Consider the following 16,612-nt stretch of genomic DNA (forward strand, 5'->3'; position numbering starts at 1 on the left):
CCGAAACTAGGAAACGGGAGGGACCAGGGAAGATGATGAAGGTTGGATATAGGGAGGGGGTAGAGGAATGGTCATTGGAGATACCCTCTTGATTTGAGAATTTTCCTATGTGGAGGGATACTTCTGAGTATGCTCCAGAAGCTAATGTGACCCTGGTCAGGGTTCTCTCAGTTCACTTACATCAAGGAGGAGACCGAGGGAATTTCCTGGAAGTCCAGTGGTTAGGACTTCGTGCTTCCACTGCAGGGGGCACGGGTTTGATCCCTGGTCGGGGGACTAATATCCCGCAAGATGCGCAGCGCGGCAAAAAACAGGAGACTGAAAGTCCCAGAGTGGACTAAGGCCTTGTTCAAGATGGTCCTGAGTTCCTCCTAACACGCAGGCCAGGAACCTGCTGCTGGATTCAAGAGCTAAGAGTAATCAGCTGTAATTAAGCACCTACAACAACCTGTCACAGGTAATTGACCTACACATAGCCCTGTGAGAATTATACTCATTTTATACATAAGAAAAGCAAGTTGACTGTCAGTGTAATGTCCACATTAAAAGGGTAACCCAGGCAACCAGAGGACACAAGCGGCACTCTACATCTTTCATAACTTAGAGGCAGAACAGAGCAGTGGTAAAGAGCACAGCCTGGAGCTAAGCTTCTTGAGTCCAAATCTTGGTTAGGAAACTAAATGTGCATCAATTCCCTTCTCCATCTGTAAAATGGGGCCGATAGCAGTACTTTCCTAAGATACTCCTAATTGTCAAATGAGTTAATATGTGAGGAGGTGCCCGGCACTGTTTTTTTCCTGTTAGCACGCGGAGACCACAGGCCAGCACTCTCCCACTGCACCGAGCGATAAACGGGATGCGGTTTCCTTCCCGCGCGGCTGGCGCTCTCAAAGCGCGCCCCGTGCTCTAGCCACCACGCACGGCGGGGGATCCCGCTGAGCTGCCAGCCGGATCGTGGTATCACCACGCGCGTGCGCGAGAAGCCAGGCTGCCTGTGGGCTAAGCCAAGCAGCGGAAAGGGAGAGAAGCCGTTGCTGGCTGTCGACTGGGACCTTCCGCGACCGCGCGCCGCCCAGCGGCCAACCGTCCCCTAGGCCTCGCGCACTACATCCAGATCCTCGCCTTGACGCCGTCAGGAGACGGGCCAATGAACGAAGAGCAGGAAGAGGCGGGGTCATCTGGAGAACCGCCCCAAGCACCTACTTCTAACCAGTCGAGTCACAAGACTTGATGAAGGGCGGAGCTAATCTGACATACCCAATCCAAGATTTGAGGGCGGTTACATATTACTCACTCCCCCAGTTTGACTCCGCCCTTCGTCTTGACGTACACTTCTCAACCTATCAACGACTAAGGCTGTAGAGGGGTGAGGGGGAAGGGGGCGGAGAGTGGGAGGAGGCCGAGAGAGGAAGGAGGCGTAGGCTGAGAAGGAAGAGGGAGGAGGGGCAGGGAAGTCCTGGCGGAGAAGAGGCCCAAGACTCCAAAGGAGACGACAGGAGGGTGAGCTGGAGTTCCCTCGCTGCCCAACAGACGTTTCGGATCTCTTAAGACGCAAGTCAGACAGACGGAGGAAAGGAGGAAGAGACTTTTATGTCGGCAGACAGACAAGCTTTACCCGTCACCGTTGCCTCACATCCGGGGCTTTGGAGGGCTGGCCCCGCGGCCCCGCCCCCCCCCTCGCGCCTTTCATGGCGACCGGAGGCGGAGGCTGGAAGAGCTGGGCCTGGAAGAGGCCCCTTTAAATCTCCTTAAAGGGGTGGCCACAGATCTCGGCGGACTACAACGCCAGCCTTTAAAGGGGAAGTCACCGAACCAGATGCTGACAAATTGAGAACTGTACTGTTGGGAGAAGTGGAGCGAGTGGGAATTCTCACCGCCACTTCTCCCCCACGCAAGAAGTCCTTTAAATTCAACTTAAAGGGGAAGTGGCCGCTTGTGGAGGACTAGAAACTAACTCCCGAGCCTTTAAAGGGGTGGCCTGGTGTTTGGAGAACCCTGGACTCTTTAAAGGGGTGGCCTCTTTTAGCCGGCGGACTTGAGGCACTTTTAAAGGGGAGGTCTGCGTTTCGGGGCGAGCTTTCGGCCCCTGGTAAAGGGGTGGCCCTTCCTCTTCCTCGGGGAGAGTTGTCTCGACCCCTGGCAGGGGGCGGCCACCGAACTAGGCCGGTCGGACACCGTTGGGTCGTCTTAAAGGGGCCAGGGGCTGGACAGCTTGAGGCCTTGCCTTAAAGGGACGACCGCCCTGTTTTCGCCGTCTCGGCCCCGCCGGCCCCACAGAGGGGGCTCTCAGGCTTGTCGCCCCGGGGGCGGCGCCGGCTCCCCGGGCCTTGGCCTTGGGGCAAGCTCGGGGCCAGCAGATCCTGCTTTAAAGGGGAAGCCGTGGCCCTCTCGTCCCTGTGCAGCCGCCAGCGCCGCGCCTGCGACCCCGGGCCTGCGGACAGGCCGTTTCGGGGCCCGCCGCCTCCGGATGCGGCGCTGAGGGCGGTCGCCATGGAGACGGCAGCGGCCGCGGCTCCGGGCCCGGGCTGGGCCGCTGAGGGGGAGCGGCGGCGGCGGCGCTGCTCGCGCCGAGACCGAGACCGGGAGCAGCGGCGCCGCCGAGGTCCCGGCGGCGACGCGCCCCGGGCCCTGTTGGCCGCCCCGCGCGGCTCCTCGTCGTCGTCGTCGCCGCCGCCGCCCGCCAGGCCCTGGTCGTCAGCTTCGTCTGGAGAGCGGCCCGGAGGCCCGAGACGGCGGCGGCCGCGTCCTAGGCCTCGGCCCCCACGACCCCGAGCTCGGAAACGGCCTGCTGGCTCGGGCAGCCGCGGGGAGGAAGAGGAGGAGGAGGAGGAGGGGGGCGCAGACGATGGGGAGGCTGAGGAGGAGCCTGAGGAGGAAGAAGAAGAAGAGGAGGACTTGATCGATGGCTTCGCCATCGCCAGCTTTGCCAGCCTCGAGGCCTTGCAGGTGGGGCCTGATGGGGCCGGGGACATTTTCAGAGGGCCAGAGAGAAGGGTACGGTGCCTGGAGGGGGTGGAGTTGAGGGGGGAATGCTGGCACCCCAAACCAGAGCAACCGGCTCCTCTGGCCAGGCTGCTGCCCCACCCTGGGGTGGGAGGAGGTAGAGCTAGTCTCCAGGGACCAACCAGGTTACCTGGCCTGAGAGCCACTTTGGTAGCCTGGTCACCCCTAGAGAGGTCGGAGCTTTCCTTTCTCCATCTACTGTAGTTCCACCTTCTCCTCCACAGAAGGATGCGTCTCTTCAGCCCCCAGAGCGACTGGAGCATCGGCTGAAGCATTCTGGGAAGCGGAAGAGGGGGGGCTCCAGTGGGGCAACTGGGGAACCAGGGGACAGCTCTGATCGAGAGCCTGGCCGGCCCTCTGGGGATCGGGCCCGAAAATGGCCCAATAAGCGGAGAAGGAAAGAGGTGAGCTTGTCCCAAATCCCTGTCCTTTAAAACTCTCTGCAGAATGTTCTTCACATAGATCCATTTTCCGTCAGCAGTGCTGCTACCCATGGTAAACAGTGACCCCAGTCTCTAAGGGCAAAGAGAAAGGCAGAGCAAATTTGAGCTTCCACTGACCCATCCAGGTCTGACAAAGACATGTCCGCAGTCAGACTTGCCTGCTTTTGGCCGACACTATGTCTGCGTCAGAACATATTGATAATTCAGAGATATAGCAAAGGGACTTAGTTGAATCATAAGTTAGATATGGTCTCTGCACACCTTTTCAAGTCGGTGTCAGTATAGCAGGAAAGAAGCAGTCTTTGAGCAAATACCTAGACGAAAACCTGAGAAGCAACAGAAGGCAGAGATCTGGGAGAGATGCTGCAGAAGCCCACATGAGGAAGCCACTCATTCTGTCTGGGGGATGGGAGGAGGGTTGTGGTTAGGGAAAGCCCCCTGGGATGTCTTAGTCAGGCCTTGAAGGATAGTCATAAGTTTGCTAAGAAGAGAAACAGGGCTAAGTTGTTTTGGGCGAAAACACAGATGTGAGACTCTGGTATATTTGAAAAATTGCCAGAGCATTGAGAACAGGGGGTGGGCAGTAGAAAGGGATTGAGAATAGGTCATGAGGGGCCTTGAGTGCCTTGCCGGGCAGTTTAGACTTTATCCAAAGGCCTCGCCAGTCAGCCTCCCTTACCTCTGGACTCTGGTCTTTCTCAGGCCTCCTCCCGTCATTCTTTGGAAGCTGGATACATAGTAAGTGCTCTCCACCTGTACCAGCCCCTCCCCTTTCGCTCCCTGTCTGAAATTCCCCTCTCGACCTTTGCCCCCACTCCTCTTCCCTCTTGTGACACCTCTGTCTTTCCTTCTCCCCAGTGTGACACGGAAAGCGATCTGGACGAGAGGGTGAGTGGGGCTAGAACTTGTTGGGTGGGCAGTATTACAGCTCGTAAAATGAGCTGCAGCTTAAAAGTTTCCTTGTGCAGCAGACAGAGTCTCCCCTTAAGTGGGGAACGTGTGTTAGGTTGAGCCAGAATTAGATTTTTAGGGAGGAAGTATGGGGCAGGGGATTGAGAGAGTAAGTGACAAATTATATTTGGTAACTAGAGCCAGTTGACCAAAGAATCAAAGGCCCATGCCTTGCTCTGCCATCCTTTCCAAAGTCCTTGGAGATACCAGTGGTTCTCCACGGAAACCTGGAGTGGCTGTGGAATCCAGTTGGTCCTTCCTGCTAGCCATTAGTCTGTTCCTATAGATTAGAGTCTGAGCTGAGACGATGGTCATGGCAGTGAGAACACTAAACCATTGTAGTCAGTTTAAGAATATATCCTGTAAAGGTATATTTCATTTTATCCTTAGGGCTGATGTGCTAATTTTGAAACAGTGTGTTCTAACGGTTGGTGCTGTATTCCTGTAACTAACTAAATTTGTACTCCCTGATGTGTGTCTTGCTGTAGTTTAAAAAGTTGGCTGGACAGGAACTGTGGTGAAACAAATAGTACTTGTCTATCCAATCGGGGCAGCCACTATTGGGAGAATAGCGGCCCATTCTCAAGAGAACCTGCAAGTCTGAGTTTTTATGAGGAATCTCCGGATTTCTAAATATCAGCAATTAGTTTAAGAATTTTGCTAACGTTTATGGACCAAACAAATCTATAAGCCAGGTAGGCATCTGAGCCAGCAGTTAGTGATATCTGACATTTTTGATTTGCTTGTTTCTCTGCTACTTCCATGCTGCCTCAGTTCAGTCCTCCCAGCCTATCAGATTCTCAGGCTCAGTTGCTCTACCCTTTTCCCCAAGCATAGGGCCCCCTAGAGCCCACAATCTTTGGTGGATTTCAGCTAAGTTGATGGAATAGACTTGTCACCACTACCAGTTCCTAGCAGACTCCAGAGGCTGTTGGCCTTCCTGAGTGAGGGCCCGACCTGACCAGAACCTGACCCTGTCGCTGTCCTTCTTCCCCAGGTCTCCGATGATGACCTTGACCCGTCCTTTACTGTCTCAACCAGCAAAGGTTGGTCCCAAGGGCTGGGGTTGGAGACGAGGGAGGGAAATTGGGTGAGCGTGGACCTCAACTGAATACATCTGCTGTCCTGCCTTCACAGCCTCGGGCCCCCATGGCGCCTTCAATGGGAACTGTGAAGCAAAACTCTCCGTAGTCCCTAAAGTGTCGGGCCTGGAGCGGAGCCAGGAACAGCCCCCAGGGCCCGACCCGCTGCTAGTGCCTTTCCCCCCGAAGGAACCACCGCCTCCACCGGCCCCTCGGCCTCCTATCTCACCCCCTGCACCCTTGCCGGCCGCCCCCAGTCTGCCACCCCCACCCCAGCCCCAGCTGCAGCTTCGGGTCTCGCCTTTCGGCCTCCGCACTTCCCCCTATGGCAGCAGCCTGGACCTCAGCACTGGCAGGTGAGTGGTCCAGGGGTTTGGCCTGGTCTGGAAAGGCCTGGTCATTTTGGTGTCAGCCCCTGAATTCTGTGGCTGGGAGATGGGATGGTACCTGTGGGATATGACTTGAAAAGGGACTCGGAGGCTAAAAAGTTTGAGAGATGCTGGGTGGAACAAATCTGAAGAGATTACTACAGGACTTATCAGAACCCTTATATATACACATAGAGGGGAATCCAGTTTGTGCCGTTTCCCAATCTTATTTGCTGGTGAGACATTTTCACAAGGCACATCTGCTAGGAATAGTGTTCTTTGGAACATACTTTGGGAAATGCTGACATCATGACTAAGAGTGCTGGCTTTGGTGTCAGTCAGACCTGGATTCAAATTCTTGCTCTGCCACTTAATGGCTGTGTGATTTTCGACAAGTCACTTAACCTCTCTGAGCCTTGATTTCTTCTTTCTGAAAAGCGAAATAATAGTACCTTCATTGTAAAGCTGTTGTGAGGATTAATTACGAGTTAATGCAGTGTTTCCCAAAGTGTGTACGCTCTTTGTTAGTAGTATGTAAGTGCATTTTAGATGTTATGCGAGTAAAATTTTTTCAGCTCTGATGTGCTTTAAAAACATATGAGTAGTTCCTCAATCCTTTTATTTCACGTGTTACTGCTTGGTGAGGCTAAGTAAAAACAAACTAAGTTAAGTTAAAGAAGTAAACGGTACAGGGGTTTCCATGGATGCGGCAGCAATTGGGAAGGTGATGTGGAATGTTGGAGACTTGGATTAGCATATAAAGCAGGTGACAGCACTTGGCCTACAGTAAGTGCTCACTAAAGGGTAAGAATCACTGACACTGTTATTATCATCGATGCTGTCTTTGTTATTATTGTTATCATCATTATCATTCTCTTATTATTGGGAAAACTAAGGCTCAGAGAGGGGCAGTGACTTGCTCAAGGTCACCCAGGGTGTTAATGGCAAGATGGGCCTAGAATTCAGGTCTCCTGACTCCTAGGCCAGGCCAGGGCGGTGCTGCTTCCACTGTCTTAGGGTGGGAACCCAGGTGGCCTGTCGTAATTAAGCGTCAAAGTGAACGATATGTTTTGTGCGGTGGTCGAGTCAGAAAAGGGAAAGTCACGTGGCCAGAGGCGTCAGAGGCAGCTGTGTGGAAAAAGAGACCTAGAGAAGGAGAGAGGGGGCTATTGGGTGTGGGAGGTACCTCAGTCTGAGGCTGGGTTCTCCGGGTCGGCGGGTGGGGGTCCTGGGGGCCAGGTTCTACCACCTTCCATGTTGGAGAACCAGGGTCAAGGTATCGCCCAGGCTTCTGACCCCCTCCCGTCAGAGCTGGCACCTCCCAACCCCTCACTCATCTCCCCACTTCTCTCCCCAGCTCTTCACGGCCGCCCCCCAAGGCCCCGGCCCCTCCCGTGGCTCAGCCTCCCCCCTCATCATCCTCTTCGTCCTCTTCCTCCTCATCTGCCTCCTCCTCGTCCGCGCAGCTCACCCACCGGCCCCCGACGCCCTCACTGCCCCTGCCTTTGTCCACCCACAGCTTCCCCCCACCCGGGCTGCGGCCCGCACCCCCACCCCCCCACCCCTCCTTATTCTCCCCTGGCCCCGCCCTGCCCCCGCCCCCACCCCTGCTGCAGGTGCCAGGGCACCCTGGGGCCTCAGCCGCTAACGCCCTTTCTGGTGAGTTTGGGGTCCTGGCCGGGGGGTGGGGGGCCATGGCCCCGGGCTTGGGCCCAGTTGGCTTCGGGGCATCTGGACCTTAGCAAGCAGCAGGGCGTGAGGAGGGAGCGGCCCAAAGCCAGAAGGGAAGGCCAGTCACCCGGGCCCAAGGAGGCTGACATGGTGGCTACAGATGTTAAAGCCTTCTCCCCCTCCCCTCCCACAGAGCAGGACCTGATCGGCCAGGACCTGAACTCTCGCTACCTGAATGCCCAGGGTGGCCCCGAGGTGGTGGGGGCAGGGGGCTCTGCCCGGCCCCTGGCCTTCCAGTTCCACCAGCACAACCACCAGCACCAGCACACCCACCAGCACACCCACCAGCACTTCACCCCTTACCCCCCGGGCCTGCTGCCACCCCACGGCCCCCACATGGTGAGCTCCTCATTGGGCCGGTGATGAGGCTCAGAGACCTGGGGGGAGGGTATGGCTTCCAGGGGAAGGCCCTGGGTTCCTGGCTGGCAGCTTACTCTTCCCTTCTCTTCCCTAGTTTGAGAAATATCCAGGAAAGATGGAAGGCCTTTTCCGGCATAATGTGAGTGTGTGAGAGAGAGTGTGTGTGTGTGTGTGTGTGTGTGTGTGTGCGTGTGTGTGTGTGCGCGCGCGGGTGTGTGTGGGTGGGTGTGTGGTGTGGGTGTGTGGTGTGGGTGTGTGGTGTGTGGGCATGGATGCATCAATGCGTGTGGCCCTGATTGTTGGGGTCCAGTCTTCAGCTTCAAAAGCAAGAGCCTTGAGCCTGGGAGAGCTCCCTGGGGGGGATTTAGGGTGGAGGCCAGAGGACTGATGGGCAGACCACAGATGGGCTGCACCTCCACCCCCGGCTTGGACTAGTCCCCTTCTCTCCACAGCCGTACACGGCCTTCCCTCCCGCAGTGCCCGGCCTACCTCCGGGCCTCCCGCCGGCTGTCTCCTTTGGCTCCCTGCAGGGGGCCTTCCAGCCCAAGGTGAGCTCCCAATCCAGACGACACCACCACCTCCCACCCCTTACAAACCCAGATACCCCTGGATCCATTTACCTTCCCATTCCCCAAAACCATGCCCATCCTCCTGCCCTCCCCTTGTTGACCCAGGTTTCTCCAAAGCCATGCTCCCTCCCTGTCCCAGCCCCCAGCTTGGTTTTAGACCCCTCTTATGCCTGGTGTCAGCTCTCCTGACTGATCCCTCCACTCCCCTTTCCCAGAGCACGAACCCCGAGCTGCCACCACGACTGGGGCCAGTGCCGAGCGGGCTTCCCCAAAAGGGGACACAGGTGAGGGGGGCCAAGGCAGGTCCTCGGGCAGCTGGAATATCTGTTGAGGGAGAGCAGGGTTGACTTGAGAGTGAACCACTGATTCCTCCCTTTAATATATGGTCAGGGGTGTCCCTGAGGACCTGAGAAGAGGGAATTTCTATAAATGAAGGATTTCTCAGGCATGAGGGATAGGAATTTCATGAAGTTGCCCCAGAAATAAGATTCCTAAGATGGTGGTTTTTGTAGGGGTTTTCAAATTTTCTAAGTCACAGCACTCATTTTTTCAAATGACATCATACCAGGAAGTTCTATCCATAAAACAATGAAAAGATAAGCTGCTTCTTTGTGAAGTGACATGGGGAGCAGCCTTAAAGCCCAGGGCTTTGGGAACATCTTGAAAAGCACAGGATCTGTTTCCTAAAGGAGAGACTAGACCAGAGGTTTTCCAGCTTCTTTTAACAATAGTAAAGGCTTTTTTCTAAAGAAATCTTAAGCAGATCTTCATTATATAAAGCTGTTTATCAGATAGCTACTCTTCTTCTCTGAGAAACCTGTCCTGCCTGCCCACTAACCCACTCCACAGCTTTCCAAGCAGGGCACCTCCTTGGAGCCAGGTTCAGTAACTTGGTGCTGGAGGGGAGGTGCCCGGAGTGGGAGAGATGGGGAAAGGAAAGGTTTGAGGGAGCCGCACACGGTCTCAGGGAGGTGTTTGGTGGGGCATTGGGGACTGTGGAGATGAGGTGCCCAGGTCAGTAAACAGGTCTGAACTGCTGCCAATCTCTGCTTTGCTATTCCCAGATCCCTGACCATTTCCGGCCACCTTTGAGGGTGAGTTTGGTGAGGACCTCAGGCTGCATGAGGCTGGGGGCTGGCGTCAGGGTGTTTGTGTGAGGGGAGGGTCTTGCTTGGGAATAAGCAAGAAGCCCAAGACGTGGAGGCAGCCAGATGTGGAACAGCAGGAAGCGAAAGGCTTGCAAACCGCAGACCTGGGTTCAGACACAGCTGGCCGTGGGACCTTGGGCAAGACAGTTTATCTCTCTGAGCCTCAGTTTCCTAGGCTGTGAAATGAACCTAGTCATCCCTCAGGTGTAGGGGTGATGAGTGGGGACGTTGTGTGGCAAGGCTGGGCCCAGGGCCAGGTCTGGAGTGGGTGATGAGTGAACATTCTTTCCTTCCCTTTCCCTTTGGTCATCCTTCTGGGGCGGCAGAAACCAGGGAAGTGGTGTGCCATGCACGTGCGCGTGGCTTACATGATCCTGAGACACCAGGAAAAGATGAAGGTACTGGGGCCGGAGGGCTGGGGAGAGTGGGCCTGCCTGAGCTCTGGGCATCTACCTTCAGCAGAGCTTGGCAGAATCTTGGCCAGAAATGTTCCCTCCTGTCCCTGGTCACTGCCTGAGCAATTCCACAGTTAGCACTAGGTTCTCTTGCTAACTGGGGGGTGGTCAGAGAAGGCTCTGAGAGAGGCAGAGGCCCACCCAAGCCCTGTCTTGGCGCCAGGCAGCCCTCGGAGGGGGCCTCGGGGTGGAAGAGCAAGAGCGGGACCACACCTGGCTCCTCACTCACTGCCCCTCTCCCTGTCCCACGCAGGGCGACTCCCACAAGCTTGACTTTCGGAACGACCTCCTGCCCTGCCTTCCGGGGCCCTATGGGGCCCTGCCCCCTGGGCAGGAGCTCTCCCACCCGGCCGCCTCCCTCTTCACTGCGACTGGTGAGTCTGGCCAGCCCTCTCTGGGCCTGAGGTTGCCCACCTGTAGCCCAAGGCCCACCTTGCGTCCACTCAGCCTCATCAGAATCTCCCGCCTCTCCGCCCCAGGTGCCGTCCACGCTGCAGCCAACCCTTTCACGGCAGCTCCCGGGGCCCACGGACCCTTTCTGAGCCCCAGCACCCACATTGGTAAGAGCCAAAGGCATGTTGGGCAACCTAAGCCTTGTCCCTGAGTTCCAGGAGGTGTTAAGTTGGGGATAGAAGTTAGACCTGAGAGGCAGCTGGAATGGAGGGTAGACCTGGTTCCACTTGCTTTGTGACCTTGGGCAGGTTACCCTACCCCCTCTGAGCCTTGATCTCATCCTCTGTAAAATGGGATAGGGAAGGGCAGAGTAATCGCCAATCCCTGACAGCTCAGTCACTGTCTCTGAAACTAGCCAGTGGTAGTGGGGAGTGTGCCACCTGGGAGAGTCGGGTGGAGGAAGGCTGTGCAGGCCCAGCGGAGAGCATGGTCACTGGCTCCCAGTGATCTTGGCAGGCTTCTTGGGGAGATTTATCCTGGGTTTGGATGGACGAGGAGGAGTTGAGCTGGCTGGCCTAGGAAAAGGTGTTCCTAGAAGAGGAAATTGTGAGGTTCCCGCAGCTTGCTAGTTACATGTTCTGACTGGCTATGTGACGTATATACGAAGTTAGGGTCAGGTTGGGAGCAGCCCTGCATGCAGGTGGGAGGAAGCTAGCTGAGGCCTTCAGGCGAGTGGCGTGCTGTAGAGCTGGTCTGGGTGGCTGGTGTCGGGGGCTGTGGGGTAAGAGCCTGACCTCTGGAGTCAGAGGCCCTGGATTGGGGGTTCCACTCACTGGTTAGATGACCATTGATTGGCAAGTTACTTCACCTCTCTGAGCCTGTTTAATCATCTTTAAGTGGGAATGCTCCCGTCTGCCTCATGGAGCTTGTGAGGTTAAACAACACGTTGCACCTTAAAGCTCAGTGCTTTTCTGGGGCCTGCTTGGTGATCAGTCTCTTCCCTGCCAGTCCTTGATGCCTGCTCAGAGCCGGCCGCCCAATGCTCTGACCATCCCCCTTTTCTCCTACAGATCCCTTTGGGCGTCCCACAAGCTTCGCCTCCTTGGCTGCCCTCTCCAACGGGGCCTTTGGAGGCCTGGGCAGCCCCACATTCAGTGAGTGCTGGGCGGGGTGGGGTGGGGGCAGTGGGCTCCTGTGCTCAGGCAGGGGACTGGGAGGACGCCTGAGTGGGACCTCCCACTCCTGCTCCCATCACTTTCTACTTTGTCTTCTGTCTAGACTCCGGCGCCGTCTTTGCCCAGAAAGAAAGCCCAGGGGCCCCACCAGCCTTCGCCTCCCCGCCAGACCCATGGGGCCGCCTGCACCGCAGTCCTCTGGCCTTTCCTGCCTGGGTCCGGCCCCCTGAGGCCGCCCGGACACCAGGCTCAGACAAGGAGCGGCCTGTGGAGCGGAGGGAGCCCTCTCTCACTAAGGAGGAGAAAGACAGGTGTGCTTCCCCGCCAGCCCCCACCTGCCCTGCCCTCCTCCCTCCCTTACCTCAGTCAAACCTCCGGAGTACCTTCATCCTCTCCTCCCTGCCCCCAGGGACCTCCCCTTCTCACGGCCCCAGCTCCGAGTTTCTCCTGCTACTCCCAAGGCGCGGGCTGGCGAGGAAGGGGCCAGGCCAGCCAAGGAATTGGTGCGGGTAAAGGAAGAGCGGAAGGAGGAAGCTGCTGCTGCCGCTGCCGCCGCCGCTGCCGCCGCCGCTGCCGCCGCCGCCGCCGCCGCTGCCACCACCACCGGGCCTCAAGGCCTTCACCTGCTGTTTGAGAGGCCCCGGCCACCCCCCTTTCTGGGCCCTAGTCCTCCAGAGCGCTGTGCTGGCTTCCTGGAGCCAGCCTGGTTGGCAGGGCCCCCTCGCCTCTCTAGGCCACCCCGCTTCTATGAGGCAGGTGAGGAGCTGACTGGACCAGGGGCTGTGGCTGCTGCCCGCCTCTACGGTCTAGAGCCTGCCCATCCCCTGCTATACAGCCGCTTGGCTCCACCGCCGCCACCAGCTGCGGCCCCAGGAACCCCTCACCTTCTCAGCAAGACCCCGCCAGGAGCCCTTTTGGGGGCACCACCTCCGCTTGTGCCCGCCCCTCGGCCTAGTTCCCCACCTCGGGCCCCTGGCCCAGCCCGGGCTGACAGGTGAGGGAAGGGGAGGGGCAGGGGCATAGCTCCATCCCCCTTTTCTTTTGACAAGGTCCTAGAGCTGAGGTTTCAAGCCAGGGCTGGAGGGCAGAGGTCATGACCTCACCAGCCACCTCTGAGGTCGTGGAATCTGGGAGCAGTAAGCCCCAACCCCCACTGGATCAAGCATCAGTTGGATCTTGGGGTCACTGGGAGGGCAGAGGTCACAAGCCTTTAGAGAGGTGTGTGTACATGAGAGTGGGGGTCATTTCAGAGGTCATAGCTTGTGATCTCCTGAGGTGCACCATCGCCCCTTCTGAGGGCCCCTAGGCCCTTGGCCTGCCTCCCCAAGGGCTCACTAAGCCAGAGGCCAAAGTGCCCCCCCTCCTCTTCACCTACCACCCAAGTCCTCATGCCCTCTCAGGGCTGGGGGAGGAGGGGCTAAAGGAAGGGGGGTTCCATGTACATATTTATCTCCTCTTCCACATAGCCCCCCAGACCTTTTGTACATTTTTACAGGGGTGCCCCTCCCAATAATCCCCCTTCCTGGTTAATTAAATCCTAAGACTGGTGCTGTGTTCCTAGCCTCTGGCCTCTCTGTGGGGGGAGGGGGGATTGCAGTGGGGAGAGCTGGGAGGGAACAGGCAGGAACCCAGGGCTTATCCCTGGAAATCTGGGGCCCAGCAGGAGGTGGACCAACAGGAAAAGGGACCTGGGTACCTAGGCTAGAAAGAAGGGCAAGTGCTTCCTGCTTGGCTGTCAGCCCAGGTTCCCCCCACCTGTTCCTGTTACCTCTGTGTGCCCCCATCCCCAAAGGCGCAACCTCTAAGCTTCAGACTCCACCTTAGTGGCTTGGTCCCCCCCACTCTATTTCCAAGTGCCCCCAGGATTCCTGGGCCTTGCTCTCCAGAACCCTGTTCCCCAGAACCCTGCCGCAGGCTCCTTAAGGGGGGCCAGAGAAGGTCACCATGTACCACACACCAAAGAAGGGGGTTGGCCCGGGGGTGGGCAACACAGGCAGCTTCTTCAGCAGCCTCTTGGCAGCAGCCCCAGCCTTCCCAAAGCAGCAGGTGCCCCCAGGCTGGGGCCCAACCTAGAAGGCAGGGGTCGGTTTAACAAAAACATAACATTGACTTTTTTCCCCAGTGGGACTTATTCTGTAACATGACTTGCGGATATTTATATAAAAATGAGTGTTACAATGAGGCCCCTTGGCTCCTCTTTGTGTGTGGGTCACCTGGGGGGGATTGGGCTGGGTCCTGGGGTTGGGGAGGGATGAGGACAATATTGTCCATGTCCTGATGAAGGTTTTCCCCTCCTTCCCACCTGAACAATTTGTTCTACTTCTGGATGGATGGATTGGAGTGTTGGGCACTGAAGTTTTTCACATTTTTCTACAGTCCAGGAGTACATATTCCAGTTGACCCTTGAACACGGGTTTGAACTGCACAGGTCCACTTATACGTGGTTTTATTCCCAATAAATACCTCATACAGTACCACATGATCAATGGTTGAATCTGTGGATGTGGGACCACAGATATGGAGAGCCAACTATGGGACTTGAGCATCTGAGGATTTTGGTATCCATGGCAGGTCCTGGAATCAATACCCCAGGGTCAACTGTGTGTAAGATTCAAGCAATAGGGCTTCCCTGGTGGCGCAGTGGTTGAGAATCTGCCTGTCAATGCAGGGGACACGGGTTCGAACCCTGGTCTGGGAAGATCCCACATGCCGCGGAGCAACTAGGCCCGTGAGCCACAGCTACTGAGCCTGTGCATCTGGAGCCTGTGCTCCGCAACAAGAGAGGCCGCAGTAGTGAGAGGCCCGCGCACTGTGATGAAGAGTGGCTCTCGCTTGCCGCAACTAGAGAAAGCTCTCACACAGAAACGAAGACCCAACACAGCCAAAAATAAATAATTAATTTAAAAAATAATTTATAAAAAAGAAAGATTCAAGCAATAAAGACAGCAAAACTAGATCTCCCGTTCACGTGTCAACATACCCCAGCCCTGCACCCTTCCCAAGGTAACCACTGTCAGTCATTTGGTATTTGTGTTTACCTGCACATATATATGAACATGGATAGTAGTTAATGTTAGAAAAGATAAAAGATCTATAATTTTAAAAAAATCAGTATTGGTTTTTCTTTTATACATGGTCATTATAAAACAGTTCAAATACACAGAAATACATAGTACAAAGAGAAAGTGCCTCATGATCCCATTCCTCAGAGATGGCCACTGTTAACTGTTGGGCATATTCTTCCAGTTATTTTACTAACTGTATGCTCAAAATATAATGAAAAAAATGGGATCCTGTGAAATGTACTATTTTACGACTATCTTTTTACACTTAACATCATTCTTTGATGTAATCATTAAAAACCAAGTGACGACTAAACTGAGCTAGAGAAGCTGGCTCCCACCCAAGCCACCCAGAATTGACTTGTTCCCAGTATACCCATCACCTTAGGAAAGATGCATCCAACACTCTCTGCTACCACCACACACACCCAAGACTTCTAGGGAGGACTCAGGTCTACCTTGCTCCAACAAGTCAGAAACGGGTTGACCAGGAGAAACTTGGCTTGCAGACAATATTTCACCTGGCAGTCCTTGTGTTCAGCTTCTCTTGAAAAATCCAAAGATCTGTTAACATTGTACCTGCTCTCCCTATGACTGTCACTTGAGATGGGGCGTATTCTCTCCAGATTGTCACTGTCCTTTCCACTCTATTGTCTAGGAATGGGGCATTGGCATGATTCAGGGCACTTCCCTGGTCCCTGTAAGCATTTGGGTATGGAATTCTCAGTGAAATATTTTCTAGATACATATATCCAACCTCTCCTAGATCTCTCCCGCAAGTACCTCAGATCTCTGATGCTGCACACCACCCCACCCCTACTCCATTTCCACCTCTGAGAGTTTCACCAGCACCAAAGTCAGAAACCTCCCTCTGTCTGATTCCCTGTCTGCACTGCCTCTTATTTTTTCAACTGCTGTTCGCTTCATCTATCATGCCAGGCGCTGAACTAGTGACTGGGGATACAGAGGTAAACAAAACAAAAGTCCAGCTTTCCTGGAGCTTACATGCTACTGTGAGAGAGGAGCAATAAACTCATACGAGAAGAAAGAGTGAAGGGAAAGAATCCCAAGGGCTATACCTTGTTAGGGCCTATCCTCAATAACCATTGTCTTCCATTGACCCATCTCTGGTTCTGACCCTAACTTATGCAGCTCCTTAGGCAGAGGTAAAATGACAGTCCAGAAACGACTGTCAACATTGGGGAAATACAAAACGAAACCCAAATCATTCACCATCAGGCTGCTATTTGGAAATGTGTTTCTTTGTTCTGAATGAGCTCAGCAGAGTAGCTGTGTAATCTTAAGCAGTGTGCTCATTTCTGTGCCATGGTTTCCTTATTTGCAAAATGGAGGGTTTTAAAAACAAATTTACTGATATATAATTCACGTACTGTACAATTCAACCTGTCTTTTATGACTGGCTTCTTTCACTTAGCATTATGGTCTCAAGGTTCATCCCTGTCGTAGCTTGCATCAGTACTTCTTTCCGTTTTATTGCCAAGTAACGTTCTCCATTGTATGGATATGCCACATTGTGTTTATCCGTTCTTCAGTTGATGAACATTTGGGTTGTTTCTTTTGACTATTACGAATAATGCGGCTGTGAATATCTGTGTGCAAGTTTTTGTATGAATGCATGTTTTCAATTTTCTTAGGTATATACTTTGGAGTGGAATTGCTGGGTCATATGGTGGCTCTACATTTAGTATTTTGGGGAACGGCCAAACTAGTTTCCAAAGTGGCTGAACTATTTTACATTCCCACCAACAATATATGAACCTGGAGTTTTAATGGTTTCTTCTACCATTACTGCATGAATTTGCTACGTTAGTAAGCATAAAGTTCTTAGAACTGTGTCTGGCACAGGGTACA

At 54.8% G+C, this 16,612-nt stretch overlaps 1 protein-coding gene across 2 annotated transcripts; it reads left to right on the top strand.

Annotated features, from left to right (window-relative positions):
• The first annotated feature begins 1,401 nt into the window (after positions 1-1,401).
• Positions 1,402-13,860, top strand: FBRS (fibrosin). 2 transcript variants are annotated; one of them, XM_032605795.1, is made up of 18 exons: positions 1,402-2,946; positions 3,228-3,407; positions 4,149-4,184; positions 4,305-4,334; positions 5,395-5,443; positions 5,535-5,835; positions 7,205-7,506; positions 7,712-7,917; positions 8,033-8,077; positions 8,391-8,486; positions 8,723-8,791; positions 9,572-9,601; positions 9,982-10,053; positions 10,364-10,484; positions 10,590-10,670; positions 11,574-11,657; positions 11,782-11,989; positions 12,088-13,860. In XM_032605795.1, the coding sequence occupies exons 1-18, from the start codon at positions 2,491-2,493 to the stop codon at positions 12,674-12,676; spliced, it is 2,955 nt and encodes a 984-aa protein (XP_032461686.1). In that variant the 5' UTR covers positions 1,402-2,490; the 3' UTR covers positions 12,677-13,860. The 2 variants fall into 2 exon arrangements, with proteins under 2 accessions (XP_032461686.1, XP_032461687.1); XM_032605796.1 differs by lacking the exon at positions 8,033-8,077 and having other exon boundaries at positions 1,412-2,946.
• The last annotated feature ends 2,752 nt before the right edge of the window (positions 13,861-16,612 follow it).

Source organism: Phocoena sinus, chromosome 15 (assembly GCF_008692025.1).
Source record: "Phocoena sinus isolate mPhoSin1 chromosome 15, mPhoSin1.pri, whole genome shotgun sequence".
NCBI classification, from domain to species: Eukaryota; Metazoa; Chordata; class Mammalia; order Artiodactyla; family Phocoenidae; genus Phocoena; species Phocoena sinus.

Bases quoted from the DNA above. Each gene is read 5' to 3' on its own strand.
- FBRS (XM_032605795.1), top strand. From the start codon at position 2,491: ATGGAGACGGCAGCGGCCGCGGCTCCGGGCCCGGGCTGGGCCGCTGAG. The intron at 4,185-4,304 runs GTAAGTGCTCTC...CCTTCTCCCCAG, and splicing joins CTTTGGAAGCTGGATACATA to TGTGACACGGAAAGCGATCT. The intron at 7,918-8,032 runs GTGAGCTCCTCA...TCTCTTCCCTAG, and splicing joins CACCCCACGGCCCCCACATG to TTTGAGAAATATCCAGGAAA.